General features: G+C 38.5%; 1 protein-coding gene across 1 annotated transcript in view; it reads left to right on the top strand.

The window, feature by feature from the left end:
- The window catches only part of NUP205 (nucleoporin 205kDa), a 48,970-nt gene extending 34,556 nt beyond the window's left edge, over positions 1 to 14,414 (top strand). Inside the window, exons 30-44 of the mRNA XM_008937947.1 lie at positions 957 to 1,227; positions 1,649 to 1,747; positions 3,536 to 3,684; positions 4,408 to 4,599; positions 4,803 to 4,924; positions 6,007 to 6,145; positions 6,385 to 6,511; positions 7,376 to 7,452; positions 9,002 to 9,130; positions 9,672 to 9,798; positions 10,508 to 10,674; positions 11,082 to 11,205; positions 12,114 to 12,242; positions 12,923 to 12,996; positions 14,161 to 14,414. Coding sequence (XP_008936195.1) covers positions 957 to 1,227; positions 1,649 to 1,747; positions 3,536 to 3,684; positions 4,408 to 4,599; positions 4,803 to 4,924; positions 6,007 to 6,145; positions 6,385 to 6,511; positions 7,376 to 7,452; positions 9,002 to 9,130; positions 9,672 to 9,798; positions 10,508 to 10,674; positions 11,082 to 11,205; positions 12,114 to 12,242; positions 12,923 to 12,996; positions 14,161 to 14,313 — 2,079 coding nt within the window. The 3' untranslated portion in view covers positions 14,314 to 14,414. The remainder of the gene's footprint in view (positions 1 to 956; positions 1,228 to 1,648; positions 1,748 to 3,535; positions 3,685 to 4,407; positions 4,600 to 4,802; positions 4,925 to 6,006; positions 6,146 to 6,384; positions 6,512 to 7,375; positions 7,453 to 9,001; positions 9,131 to 9,671; positions 9,799 to 10,507; positions 10,675 to 11,081; positions 11,206 to 12,113; positions 12,243 to 12,922; positions 12,997 to 14,160) is intronic.
- The last annotated feature ends 1,254 nt before the right edge of the window (positions 14,415 to 15,668 follow it).

Genomic DNA, 15,668 nt, shown 5'->3' with positions numbered 1-15,668 from the left:
GGAATTTCAGACTCTAATTTTTCTGTAATACTTAATTTCTAGTGAAGATTTTATTTTCAAAAGCAAATAATAATTTTCTCAAATCATTGAACTCATGTTAACTACATTGCTTAAAAGGAAGACTCCGTGAGTGTCTGTAATAAAGATACCAGGTTTACCTCTGAAATGATGAAGTGAACTAAAATAGTAAATGCTAACTTCTTGTTAGGGGTTTTGTAGACTCATAGAATGGTCTGAGTTGGAAAGGACCTTAAAGATCATCTAGTTCCAGCCCTGCTGCCATGGTCAGGGACACCTCCCACTAGACTAGGCTGCTCAAAGCCCCACCCAGCCTGGCCTTGAACTCTCCCAGGGATAGAACATCCACAGCTTTTCTGGGCAGCCTGTTCTAAATGCCTCACCAACCTCACAGTAAAGAATTTACTTCCTATTGTGTAAGTCTTCCCTCCTTCAGTCTGAAGCCATTAGCCTATGTCCATTCACTACATGTCCTAAATGCTCCTTTGACATTCACTTCTTTGGTGCTCACCGCTTTTTAATTTTCTAAATTGTCTTCACATTTTTAATGGAAATTGTTTTCTTAAATAGCGGTAAAGCCAAGAGAGTGTAAGTTGTTCTTTCCTTAGCTTAGGTTTAGATATTTTACTAAGCGAGTCACTCGTATGTCAGCACATTGCTTCTCTTTTGGCCATCCAGATTTAATTATCACCCCCCTGTGATCTGTGTAAATAAATAAAAAAAAATAACCTAATGCTCTTCTCAATTAAAATGTGTTCAACTCACTTTTCTGAACAAGTTTCTGACACTACTGATTTTGATTTGCTATAAATAATGCCATGTTAATGAAGTCCTTATGCATACATAAGTGAAATAGCTGTGAGGGGCTAAATTGTGTAAATGACTCATGAAATCACATGCTCTTCTACCTAATTTTATTTTTCTTCTTCTTTACTAAGATCCTAGATGATGATGCAGCTCAGGAGCTGATGCCGGTGGTGGCAGGGGCTGTGTTCACCCTGACTGCTCACCTGAGCCAGTCTGTGAGAACTGAGCAAAAACAGCCACTTGCACTCCCTGTGGTGGGACAGTCCCAATATGTCTTGATGCTGGATGGCTCTTTTACCTCATCACCTGGCTCTGAGAGCATATCCATGGGTTTTGCTTCCATTGGTGACTCCTCCCTCCACATCATCTTAAAAAAGCTGCTGGATTTCATTTTGAAAACAGGTTTGTTGACCTGGGCAGTGCATGTGTGTGAATTCCAGCTGCAAAGAGTAGAAAGATGGACTGAGCTGCTTCCTGTTACTGCAGTGAGGATTTTTATTCTACTTGTTATGGTATTGAGTGGATCTTATAGATCTAGGTGATGTTATTGACAGGAAAAAAGTTGTTCAGATTTAAAAAAATATATCTTTAATAACAAGCAGAGGAGAAAGGTGTAGATATTGCCACTTTTTTTGAGCAGCACAAAACTGCTGAATTTACTCACAGATACTGTTCCAAGAGAAGTGTAGAACTGACTTAAGAAATCTATTTGGTTTATTTATTTCTGCCAGTATTGCCATAGCAAAGTTAAATTGTCAGTGGAAGATGGTGTTGTGGAATTTACCTTTATTTGGTTTTAATTAATAATGTTTCTTGTGAACAGGTGGTGGCTTCCAGAGAGTGAGAACGCACCTTTATGGATCATTGCTTTATTATTTGCAGATTGCCCAGAGACCAGATGAACCAGACACTTTAGAAACAGGTATGGCCCAATTGCGTTACAGAAAAGAGAAAAAAAACCAGCTTGGTATTTAACCCTGAATGGTACAGTTTCTGCATCCTGAGTTGTCTGCTGGAAATAGATTGTGTAGACAGAAACCGTTACTCCAGGAGACTCTGAAATAAGTTGCTTATGCTAAATGATGGAAATCACCCTTTATTCTCACCTGTCTAGCTACATAGGCATTCAAAAGATGTTGTTCTGGATGAGCATATTAAACATCTGACCTCCAGTACTGAACAAGATATTTCATTTGTGTCCATTTAAAGCTATGCATCATAGCTAAAAAAATTGCCAGAGGACTGGAGATCACTTAGACCTACATGAGAACAGTTATAGCTGTAGAAATTTATTGCCTCCACATCTGTATGTACACCCATACCACAGTGATCTTATTACAAAAAAAAAACCAAAACCAAAAACCCCAAAACCAAGAAAACAAACCAACCACCAAACAAAAAAAATCAACCAACCAGAAGAACAAAACAAAGATTATGTAATATTCTTTTTGTTCCTTTATCTGAAGACACTTAGGGGGGAAACGAACAAACAAGCATCATCCCCCACCCCCCATTGAAATGTCTGGTCCCCATCTCAAGAGGGACAGAGATCTACTTGAGAGAGTCCATCGAAGGGCTATGAGGATAACTGGGGGAACTGAACACCTGCCTTAAGAGGAGAGGCTGAGAGACCTGGGGCTTTTTAGTCTGGACGAGAGAAGACTTAGGGGGGATCTAATTAATGTGTATAAATATGAGGGCTGGGTGTCAAGAAGAAAGGGGCAGCCCGTTTTCACTTATGCCCTGCAATAGGACGAGGGGCTGGAGCACAGGAAGTTCCACCTCAACATGAGGAAGAACTTCTTTACTGTAAGGGTTCCAGAGCACTGGAACAGGCTCCCCAGGGAGGCTGTGGAGTCTCCTTCCATGGAGACTTTTAAGACCTGTCTGGATGTGTTCCTTTGTGGCCTGCCCTTGACTAGATGGTCCTACTTTGGTGGGGGGTTTGGACTTGATGATCTCCAAAGGTCCAACCCCTAACATTCTGTCATTATGTGATCCCTACCCCTTAAAAAATAAGCTGGCCGGAATTGCTGCTTAACCAAGAGAGCTTATGGAGAATATCACATTCTCTCTGTTAATAGCTTACATACTTGATTTGACAGTGTTTCTAATCGTTATTTCATCTTAGATCTTGAATAAGGATTGAAAAACAAACTTGGGGCTAATACCTGTGCATGCAGACTCTTACTGCTGTTTGATCAGCATTCTGAGCCACAGTCATAAAAATACCTTTGAATTTGTTAATGACCCCTTTGTAGTTCATTGCTGGCTTTGGATTTAACCCTTTCCCACTGAAGTCACCTGATTTACTTCTCTTCAAAACTGAGTGTTTTGGTCCAAATTCTTAGGCCTAATAGTCTGCTTAAAATTATTCCAAGGTTCAGTAAATGTGACATAGAATATATGTTTGCGAGGGTGGTGTATGTATTCAGGCACACACTTTTGCGTGGGTGTTTTTTTTTTTTTTTTTTTTTTTTTTTTTTTTTTTTTTGTATGCTGGCTGGCCTGTGTGTGATATTCAGTAAAGAATGGAGTTGTATGGAGATATTGTCACTACAGTCAAAAACCCTGTCTGTTGCTTGGGGCTTTTTGTTAGCAAGGTGGAGAATGCCTTGAAGGATATAGCCTCAGTCGTACTTGTAGCTAAGCTGATGCTAAGCTGCCCATCTTTGCATTTCTCATTTTTTAATTTTCTTGGTTTTTACAGCTAAAAAAACTATGTGGGAATGTCTGACAGCTCCTGAGGATGTGTTTAGTAAATTGAAACGGGAAAACATGGCAATTATTGAGAGTTATGGAGCAGCTCTCATGGAGGTGGTCTGTCGTGATGCTTGTGATGGTCATGAGATAGGCCGGGTAAATAAATCTGTTCCTTTGCTATCGCTGTTCGGTTTGTTTTAAAAGGACATTTTACTACTGTGCAAAAATGGAAATTTCATGAGGTAGAACTGGAACATTTTTTTGTAGATACTTAATCACTTTCATATTTCTGTCCTCCCACTCATCCTTCAAGCTGTTGAAAATGGGGTTATACCTGAATATCAACTTTTTTCCCCTCAAAAAAGCTACATGTTCTTTTGTTCAAAAATGAGTAGTAAGCACTGCTGCAAAAGACAGTAGGTATGAACTGTTCTGGCATTTATTTTTAAATCATGGATTTACCAGTTATTTTCCCACTTTGGGAAGGTTTGGTGACTTTGGGAAGAAATATTTTCCGACACTAACTTCAGTGGACAGGAACCTAGCCAGAATGTAGACTGCTTTTAAATTTCAATAGTGCTTGTAGCAATACTTCATTAAAATATTTTGGCATAGTTAGTGTTCAACAATATCTGTAATATTTTGTTAGAGAATAATAGAGAAAAGGTCACTGGCTCCTACTATACTAAAACATCAAGAAACCTTAAAAAATTTTCCACATAAAGAATCGCGGCTGTAGTGGAGAAATGCATTCTGCTTTTATAAAGCTCTTGGAAAGAACTGCTTAGTATTATGATATTTCTAGGTATTTATTAGTCTCATAGATTGAATTCTGGTTTGATTTTTCTTTTTTTTTTTTTTTTTTCTCCCCCATCCCAGATGCTGGCATTAGCTTTGCTTGATCGTATTGTTTCAGTAGACAAGCAGCAGCAGTGGCTGTTGTATCTTTCCAACAGTGGCTACCTGAAGGTGCTTGTGGATAGCCTGGCAGATGATGATCTGACTCTTCAGAGCTTGCTCACACCTCAACCCCCTTTGCTTAAAGCTCTGTACACCTATGAGTCCAAAATGGTAATAGTACTTTAGAAATTATTTTGTGGTGTGGTATTTTTGATGTATCTTTTAAAATAAGTTGTTTGTCTGTACTTCACATTGGTTGTACTCAGAGGTATTTTGCAAAAATAATAGTATTTGAAATTAAGTTAAAATCAAGAGAGAAGTTAGTCATAATAAGCCTTGTTGTGCATCTCCAGTCCTTCTGTGCTTCTCTCTAGGCCTTCCTCACTAGAGTGGCTAAGAGTCAGCAAGGGGCACTGGAGCTGCTGCGCTCTGGTGTGATTGTGAGGCTGGCACAGTGTCAAGTGTATGATGTGCGACCCGAAACAGACCAACAGGGGTAAGTGTTGGTTCCCTGGCTGATTCTGAAAGTGTAATATAGTCTTGCAAGCATATGATGTCTTTTTATAGCCACAAGTCTTTTGAGTAAGTATTTGTGTGTGTTTCTTTAACCTATCAGTTCAGTTCAAAACTACATTTTATTGAGAGGAAAATCCTCAATAAGTGGATGTAAAGTTGTGTGTAGACATCCTGTTACTTTAACTATGTAAAAACTTATTTGCTTGATACTTTAAATAGTAATTGTCTAATTAGTAGTAGTAGTTTTACATCATTTAGACTAATGTTTGAAAACCAGCCTACACTGTAAACTTATTTTGGGGGCTTTGTAGTTGGTGAATAAGAAATGCAAAGTTCATTGTTCCCTGTAAAGCACTGATGAGGGAGCAGTGAAGTAAATGTTATTTCAGAAATATTTAATTATGTGTTTAAAAAAAAAAACCCAAACAAACGTTTTTCACAGTTACATATTGCTTGACAGATTTATTGATGTGTTGCCATGTTGCTAGCCATTGTGAGATGGCCAAGAGAGGATTCCAGAGAAGGAAATGGCATGTTTGGTCCTTGCTTTAAATTTACAGCTATTAGTGACACACTGGGAGTTGAAGCACTTTGGGAACATTTCATACTTGCACTTTTAAACAGAATACTTGTCCATGTGTAAGACTGTATGAAATTTACATGGCATTTGTAGAGGACTGTATTTATCAGTTGGTTTAGAATTAAGCACATGCTTTCCTAAAATATTTGGGAATAATTAATTTTATGTATAAGGAAAGAAAACAGGTGTCATATTTCTCGAACAGAGTGATATTATTTGAGTATAGGACAAAGAAGTAGTTCCCTCTGCTTAGAGAAAACGTCTGTCAGCAGCTTTCTAGATAAATTGCAGCAACTGTGTATCATGAATTTGTTGCTTTTCTAATATAAAGTCAGTTCAAGTACAGAGCTGTTATTGAAATGTGAATGTTTGCAGGTTCTGGAGGGTGATCTCAGGCTGAAGCTCTGCCTTGCTAGAGGGCATCACTTTTCTTTAACTTTATATTTTTTGTCTTTTTTTTTATGCTTTTTAAACCTCTTAAGAATGTATGGAATGAGAGATCCTCCAGTCTTAATTCCTGCTCCACTGGAACGTTATCGACAGATTCTTCTTCCAGCCCTTCAGTTGTGCCAAGTGATCCTCACATCCAGCATGGCACAACACCTGCAAGCAGCAGGACAGGTAAGCTCTAAAAGATGGTAGCTAGAGTATCACTGCTGATGTTTATTCAAAAAAACTTTGTGTCCTTTTGCTAGGAAAGAAAGGTGCTTGCTTTTTTTTTCCCCTCCTTGTTTCTAACCCCACCCTTGCTGGTATGGGAGATCACTTGAAAATTCTCTCAAAGTAAAAACATTGCTCCCCCTCTGCTCACTGCAAAATTTTGAGTCATTCGTATTTTCTCTTTTCTTCTTGTGGTACAGGTTTTGCAGTTTCTGATTTCCCATTCAGATACTATTCAGGCAATCCTGAGATGTCAAGATGTTAGTGTTGGATCTCTCCAGGAGCTGGCCTCCCTGACAGGAATAATCAGCAAGGCAGCTTTGCCTGGTAGGAGCTGCAGTTTTGAAGACTCTTAGCCCCATCTGCATGAATCTTTGTTTTCTATAAAGAAATAGTAATAGAGTATCTAGTGCAATAGAGAATTTTCTTGATGTATAGAGCTCTGGTAAAACCAAAGAAAGGTTAAATAATTGTTCTTGAAGTGTGGTGGAATTGCAGTGGACACAGTGCCTTTCTCAGTATGTATTTGACTTCTTTTTGTCTTTTCACTATGCTACCTGACAGGAAGTACTTTTTGTCTTTGAGGTGACTTGCAAATAGTAATGTTCAAAGTGTACGTAGTATTTTCAAAAAGAATTTTCATTCAGCAAATTCTGTAACTGAGGAAATGAGGACAGAAAATTGTTTGCATACCCATATCCACATATCTTTGTTAATGTCATCTCCATTTCTATTTTTTTAAAAAAAGAAAATGATTTCTTCTGCATGCTAGAAGACTTGCTTACCATTTCAAAAGAACTTCAGTATTTTAATTTAGTGGCATTCCTTGTTCAGGAGAGATATCTGACTACAATAGAAAGGAGTGTAAGGCTGTACGTTAATCCCAAATGCTTCTTTGCTTACAGTATACTGAGCTTTGGACAACAGCTGCAATTTTTATGCTAGCCTCCCTTCCCCCCTGCCCTTAGCCTTTTAATTACTTGGCAGACCAGTGAGCTACACGCTGTCATGCATCTCGTACGAAGCTGCATTCATATCTGAATGTTTTCCTCAAACAGTGTACAAAATACATGATTTATGTTTGGCTGCTATTTTTCTGATCAGTGCTACTATTTAAGTATATATTGCATAAATGTGTTTTCTTATGAAAAAAACCAAACCAGTTATAGTAATGGCTGTGTCTTTTATCAGGAGTGCTAAGTGAGTTGGACATTGATGTTAATGAAGGGACACAGATGGAGCTACAAGGACATATAGGCCGATTTCAGGTAATGAAGTTGTATATCTCTTCTTTTAGGATTGTGTACATAGATGATTTTCTTCCTGGTTTTGTGCTCTGACAAATAGCAGTTATAAAAGAGGTGTTTTCCACCATTAAGAAGAATATGTGGTGGCTTGGTTTTTTCTAGGGGGAGTAGTGGTGGTTTGTGTGTGACTGTGGTGGTTTGTGTGGTGTATATTTTCAGTGGTTTGGTTTTTGGGGTTGTTTTTTTTTTTTTTTTCCCCTCCCTAACCCAGCAGAAAAGAGAACTTGGCCACATCAGAGTTGCACCAGGGACTTCGCTTCCCTCCCTGGCTTAGGATTCACCTCATGTGGAGGAGAATTATTTGATGTCGACATCAGAACATGTAAAGTAATGCAGAAAAACTGTTACCACACTTGTCACAAACATGTCACCAGCTCAATAATTTGGAGTATCAAGCGTGCTAGTGCGTGCTTGCTTTCTTTCTTTCCTCCCCTTTTAAAAACAGTCCTGACTTTAGAAAACAGAATGAAAACCAAGACAGAGTAAGTGGCACTCAAAAGCTATCATTGCAGGCCACTTTACAGCTCAGCTTTCAGCAGTGTTTCTGAAGCTTTGCAGTTCATGTGAGCAAGGACTTTTCTAAATAAATATATAATTGAAAACTGTTCAGAAAGGGCTGCCTTATCAAATACTTCCAGCTGCAAGAGAACGATGTGTTCTCTGAGCACATTGATGGTCACTATTAGGCTGAGCAGCCTGAAGCAAAGTAGCAAGCTGTAAATGATTGCTGTAATGCTGGGGTGCTCTGTATTCTGCTGTATCATGTCAGCAAGAAATTCATATGGGAAGACAGATAGGTTCTTTTGTTTGTTACAAGGATTTCTAATTTGAAAACTGAGCTGTTCTGAGCAAACCTGCAAATCAGTAATTTCTTCTTCTAATTTTGCTCTCTAGTTTGTCCTGTTATTTTCATCAAGTCAAAAAAGGATTTACATGTTGTACTCTTCTCCAAACGTAATTACTGAAAAAATCTTTAATCTTTGATACTTTTTTTTGCTGTTCCACACAAAACTGATTTACAGTCTGAGACTTTTTGGTGACCGTAACAGCCTCATGTAAGCTAAAAACAAATTTATTGATTGTTACTTCTTTTTATGAAACTTGAAATTGAATTGAGTTTTACACTCCACTTTTATGGAGCTTCTCACCTTCATATCCAGATTTTCTTAGTTTGTCTATACAGATAAAAGTGTTTTAAACAGGAAGGAGTAAGCCTAAACTGTCACTGATGCTAGTCAGTATAACAGTCTGCAAGAGACGTAAGACACAGATGTGCACTTCTGAATTGCATTCACTTCTCTAGGAACTGTTTTAGGGTGCAAATAATTTTTAATTTAATTAAAGGTGAGTTAAAACATGATGTTTTAAAAATTTAGGTTTTGTTTACAAAGTGCTAAAACTTCTGTGTTGCTGTCTTGTTGTGTTTTAAGGGATACGTATCACTTAAGTGAAAAGAATGATGGACTTATTTTGTGGAGACACTAATGAAAATATTAATTTCTTATGGCAGCGCCAGTGCTTAGGACTTTTAAGTCGGTTTGGTGGTTCAGACAGACTACGTCAGTTTAAGCTGCAAGATGATAATGCAGAGGGAGACAGAGTGAACAAGAGGGATGAAATTGAGTTGGCCATGCAACAGGTAAGGACACAAGAATCTGCTAGAACCTTCAGTCTGAAATTGTGCCATTTTACCTGCTGTGCAGATTTGTTTAGTTGTCATACTTTCATATGATAATGTTCTACACTGTTTTTAAGTTTGGCATAGGAGCCTGCATTTTATTTCTATTTAAACTTTGAAAATTTATTTACTTAATGGTTGCTAATGCAAATGTATTGTTTTGGGTACAAATTCTGTGAATGTTGAAGCTTTAAATTGATCTGAAATTCTCAAAATGAAAGCTGGGTATGGAGAGCAGTGGCTAATGCTAAGTTAGAGCCAAAAAGGACTTAAAATGCACCAGAAACTTGAAAGAGCATGTCTGGGAAAGAGGCAAGGTTGCAAGCAGTCCTAGGCTTGAAATAGAAGAGCGGCTGTAACTGATCAGAAAGATCATCACATTCTGGTGAAAAGAGGGAGCAAAACATGTTGTTTGTTGACATGTATCCATTTAAAATGTAATGCCCCAAAGCCTGTAGCTATTGTAGCTGACATGGTCTTTTTTTTTTTTTTTTTTTTTCAGATCTGTGCAAATGTGATGGAATACTGTGAGTCACTCATGTTGCAAAGCGCCCCCGGTTTTCAGCACACTGTTTGTCTGTTTACTCCTAGCCTGTCAGAATCAACAAACAGAGATGGGCCCCGTCAGGGTGAGATTTTTGGCTTGCTGTTTTACGAGACTGAATGGTGTGACGCTTGGGGTAGTAGACAATAACATACCAGAGGCTGTAGTTTGACACACGCTTGCAGTCACTCTGTGCCAGTACTGGAGCTGCTCATTTTCTAGTTCTGGAAAAATGCTCATGTAGTCTTGCACTAAAACAAATCAGGAAACAAATGTGACCAAAAATTTGTTTTAATTTACTATGCATGGCAGCCCCAGAAACACACATATCAGTAAAAAAAAAAGTGTATGTAAATAAATAGCACAAAAAAGGGGAATCCAAGGACTTTTTTGCAGCATCTGTGCTGGTTTATGTGAAAGGAGGACCTCATTTATGATGTGATAGATGTATTTTGATGCTGTCTGAAACTTCATTACACCACATGGCAAATGTTCACGGTGTGCTGTTGTGCAGTTCAGTGGTGAAAATATTTAAAACCTTCTGGTCCAGTTACATTTCAGGTCTTGCACTCCATACTGTACTGTGCTGATTGCCTTCCGGTACTGCAGCAATGCAACTTTTTGTCTAGTCTTTCTTATGTATTACTTCTGATACAGAAGCACAAAATATAAACTTGCCTGTACTGTCATGACTTTTACTACTTTATTGACAGAGAGGTTACCTTGTTGATTTCTGGTTCTTTCCATTTTTTTTTCTTTTAAATATATTATAATTTGCTCATTGTCTTTTGTAGATACACAAGTACCAGTGGTCCCCTACTGGCATTTGCCAGGCTTGGGCATTATCATCTACCTGCTGAAACAGAGCACTAGTGATTTCTTCGGTTACTATGATAGCCATCGTCAGAGTGTTAACAAGCTGCAAAATGTAGAGCAACTACCACCAGATGAAATAAAAGAGGTGATAGTTCTTCTGACTCTGTGATCTCTGTATTGTTTGTGATTTAGACACAGCTGTAATCTTGATTTTGGAGCATCTTAAGTAAATAGTTCCAGTTCTTGTGGCTCTTGAGCATATTCCTTTTTAGTGTTGATGAAGGTGTCCATAGAATGAGTGACCTAACACTTCAGGGAGGATTTCTGACTTAACTTTGTAGAAGCTGTTTTTCATTATAGTTCCCTGAGGTTACGCTTAACTTCTCCATTTTTTGGTCAGCAAGGTTATGCAAATTCAAAATGGAGAGCACAGCTTTGAGGAAATAGTAGCAGACGAGAAAGTTCTAGATACTGGTAATTAATGTTATTTGCTTATTTCTTTTGTTGCTCTGTGATTTGCTACAATCTTCTTGTGTTTTTCTTTTATCACAGCTGTGTCAGTCAGTTATGCCAGCTGGGGTTGACAAAATCTCCACTTCACAAAAATATGTCTTGGCAAGGCGACGCCTGGTGAAACTAATAAATAACAGAGCCAAGCTGCTTTCTCTCTGTTCTTGTATCCTTCTGGAATTGAAATGACTGTCAAGGTGATGCTCCACAAAAGCAGAGAAATAGGAATAGGTTCTTTTTACCTACATTTCTTAATGCTTTGAACAACACTTTTTGCAAAAAGAAAATCTGAAATACTGAATTTCATTAGTAAGAGGGTATTGTTCTGCTATTGTCAGAATGTAAATATTTGCAAGTTAGTAATTCCCATTGTGGAGACCCTGCTAGGGCTTTCTGCAACAGTATAATGGAGGAGTTAATTTGGCCCAGCTCTTCCATTTGGTATCCAGGCCCACTAAACTTTCACATACATACAAGTGTGATGAAAGAAATATTTTGAAAAATAATATTGAGGTGCTTATCAGAGCAACTGGAGTTTCCCGTCTTAGTTAACCTTGCATAAACTTAATCTCATAAACACCAGTAATGTCATGGAAATAACTAGTCACATGCAAAATAATTGTCTGCAGCAGATCGGAATTTACCTCTGAAACCTACTTTGGGAGAGATGTGCTCTTGCAGCCTTACCTGCTGTGACTTCAGGTGTTACTGCCATCCCCAGCTTTAAAGCCTTGGCTTTAATTCACTGTCTGCAACAGAGCTGTCGTTACAAGTCCTAGGAGTACTGGCTTGTGCTCTGCCATGGTGTAGAGTGTTGGCTGCAATCCCCTTCAGGGTGGGCAACAGCCACTGAAGTAGGGCAGCCAGCCCTGCATGGAGGTGCAGGAGGTGAGCAGGGAGAAGTGATCTGTTACCAGGCCATAGCAGCGAGGCTGAGAAGCTTCTGGTGGAAGAGGTGACAGATGGTTGAGCTAACATCTTCAGCTGCTTCAAAGTGTGTAAATGTTGCTGATATAGTAAATGTAGACTCTGAAGACAACAAAATTAGAGTCCTTCACTTAGATGGGTCTGCAGATATAATAGAAACGTGTCTCTTCATTCTTTGGCGTCATCTGGAACACTATCTAATGCATTGCACACCCACAGACTCCCAAGACCCCCTGCTGTCCTCCAGGATGTCATTTAAGAAAGGAAGGCTACAAGGTAAAATTTATCAAACATTAAAGTGCCTTTGAATAACTTTTGATGGCTAACTTCAGAACCAATTTGCTACTATTAATATTTTGCCATTTCTATTTAATAAAAGATATTTTGGTTGGATTTGGCACACCTTTGGATTTTCTGCTGGAGAACTGGCAATACAAATATTGAGTTTTGTCTATTACACAACCGTTGAAGGAAAGTAAAATTAATTTTTTTTTTTTTTTTTATTTCTGTTGTTCAAACAAAGTTCAAACAGTATATCCAGATCAGTGATTCAAAACAATTTATAGGAATGTATTTCAATATAGTAATCTAAGATGAAATTAAGAACTAAAATTATTATTGTTGGTTTTAAAAGTGTTTTTAGAATTATAGGCACCATTAATTCACGGGAAGTTTGAAGTTAGTTTGAACTTTGGGTTTGAAAAAAATCTAGGAACGAAGTTGGACAGAGAACTGATTTAGCGAAGGAGCTTTTTTCTTAGTGTCATGTTGTATGATCAGGTTTACAGCTCTTAATGTATTTTCTTTAAATTGTTTTAAGTGAAAAAATGAGTGTCATTTGTAATGCACAGGTTTGCTGGTCAGTTTGTAACACTGTGTTTTAATCTCGTAACTTGATGTGGGGAAGACTGTGTGGATTAGCTGACAGAATTTTAACGCTTCCTTTTCTGCCATAGATGCCTTTGCTTCAGAGCCTAATGTGGATTTTGGCAGCGGGCTGAACCGAGTGAGCCAGCATGACATAGAACAGGTGAGACCTGGCAGTGTGCTGACGAGTGCAGGTGCACGGGAGTTTTCCCACCTCTGAACAACCTGGGGCAACACCAGTAGGGTAGAACTTAATATAAGATTGATGAAATGTTGCAATTTTATTTTTTTCCCAATAGGATTACAAAGCAGGCAGCAGTTGTGCTCCTGCACACACCTTATCAAGTTATAAAAAGTTAAATGAAAAATGAGCTAGACATAGGGGAAAAAAAAAAAAGTCATTCTTTTTCTCTTATGAGTCAAAGGGTATGTATTTTTTAATAATAGAGGGCAGGATTCTGTGTTTTGTGTGGTCCTATAGCTGTTGACTACAGGTGAGCTGCAGCTAGGCTGTAAAGAAATGAGATCAAAAAAGTGTAACAGAAACTGAGGAGACTGTAAAATATGAATGCTATCCAGGAATTGATTTCTACTTACACAGTTATTTAATAATTTGTGTAAATTTGATGCAGAAGTGGCAGAAAAAAAGATCCTTTGTATTAATAAATCCCACTGACATTTCTACTGCTGTTTGTGGAGAAAAACCGTGCTCAAAAACCTCTGCATTTCCAAGTAGCTTTATCAGATCCAGAATTATAAGAACACTTGTGTGTGGTTTTTATAATGAGGCTTCTGTCTTTTGTTTGTTCAAAAGTAAAATGTAGAGTAACATCTCACTAAAATACTTAGAATGCAATTAATTTTTTCAGGAATTGTTTACAATACATTAATGAAAAAATGTTTTCTGTGCACATGAACTCTAAATCCTAAACAGTCCTTAAAGGACTGGGAAAATTGTAATTGGAGGAAGTGTTTCTATGACTATAACTGAAGATGAATTATACAAGACTAGACATTAAACCAGGAATTTAATTCCTAAAAGCTGAAGAGGTTGTAAGATGGTGATAGTTGGGCAATTTGTAAATACTTTAAGTCACCCAAAACCCTCTGTTCTACAAAGGCTATCCATTATATAATTTAGAGAGGAAAACCTATGGGAAGAATTCAAGTATTACTTCTGAGAGGAGTCAGACCATCCTTCTGAAAGCAGTTCAGAGAATAAATCATAATGAAGGTGCTGAGAAGTGTTTGGTGGTGGGAGAAGCTGACCTTCTAAAAAGAGAAGGTTTGGTATTGACGACTGCAACAAATTTTTTTTGTTTCTCAGCTTCAGATTGAAGCCACGAACAGCTTTGGTGAATCTCTGCAGAAGAAGCTTCTGGACATTGAAGGATTGTATTCTAAGGTTCGATCACGATACACATTTATTCAAGCTCTTGTTAGACGCATCCGTGGTCTCCTAAGGGTATCAAGGACCTAAAAGACTGATGGGTGTTGATTGCCCTCTGAAGCAATGTAGAAGGGCAGGCCTTCAGATCATTGGATTTTGTAGATCATACATTTTCTAAATAATGTCAAAAATATTTTGTTACTTTTTTTCCTCTTATCCCTATGGATCAGTTTTGTGTATTCTTTCCTACTGCTCCCAAATTGACAAGAAAAATAAAGGATTGTTTTTCACTGAGTTACGACTGATGTAAAGTTTCAAGCAAGGAAGAATTCTAATGGAGGACACAAAGGAAAGAAGTTCGGCAGTTGTCATAATACTACATTTCTGAGAAAACTAAACTGTCTTCTATGTCTTGTTTATGCAGCTCTTGCTTCACACAGGGGTTGAGTGCAAACACAGGGTTTAAGTTTCAGCACTTGCAGACTGTGATTACTCTGACAGGTCATTTTGCGCTGTGAACTGCTTGTTTCTGCTCCTAGTCCTTCTGCCTTGTTTCAGTTGACAGAAGTGCAACCTGCTTCTCTTTGGACAGGTCTAGATAGGGGAAAAATCCAACCCAACAACATTTAAAAAAAAAAAAAAAAAAAAGAGAAGAGTTATGGCAGGTGATCATAGTTTTCTGTACTGTTCTTTCTGGAAAAGGAGTGTAAAGACAGAATAAAATGCATGAGGAGGGAGACAACGCACCCCAGGGGTAGACTGGTTCTGCAGTTACTGATTGTTCTCATAAGAGATGCTCCTATCTCATTGTCTTTTATGTTAAAAAATGAAACAAAATAAGTGTAACCACTGCGTATTGACATGAGATTTCTCTCTTATTACAATCTGATCTTAAAGCCCAATTCTACATCTGTGCCTCTTAAGTTCTGGCTCCCCCAAGCTTCCCTTACTTTGTTTTTCACATTTTTATGGTTTTATACTTATTCATCTGCACAGACTAATTATATGAATTACATCATCTTTTATGGAGGGATGATGACAGCTGCTGTTGGCCGTTCCGTAGGAGCAGCAGGGTAGTAATGGTGTATGTAGTTGGACTTTGGTTCTCAACAAACCTTCTTTACTATGAGGGAGGTGAAGCACTGGAACAGGGTGCCCAGAGAGGTGGTGGAGGCCCCATTCCTGGAGCCACTGAATGTCAGGCTTGATGGTGCTCTGAGCAACCTGACCTGGTTGGGGCTGTCCCTGCTCAGGGCAGGGGGGCTGGACGACGTACCCTTTGAAGAACTCAGAGCCTTCTGTGATAGTTTCTCCGCCGTCTCTGTGAAAAGCAGTTGGTAACGTACAGCGTGTCTCTTTAAGAGGCAGGAGCGCCACACCCGCGCTCTCCCGCCCGCGACGGCGGCGCCCTCCGCCGGAAGCGAGAGTAACTCTCCGCTACCCCC

Source organism: Merops nubicus, unplaced genomic scaffold, assembly GCF_000691845.1.
Source record: "Merops nubicus isolate BGI_N331 unplaced genomic scaffold, ASM69184v1 scaffold21673, whole genome shotgun sequence".
In the NCBI taxonomy this organism is placed as follows: domain Eukaryota; kingdom Metazoa; phylum Chordata; class Aves; order Coraciiformes; family Meropidae; genus Merops; species Merops nubicus.
Note: the sequence above shows the minus strand (reverse complement) of the source record. Positions and strands in the feature narration are given on the sequence as shown.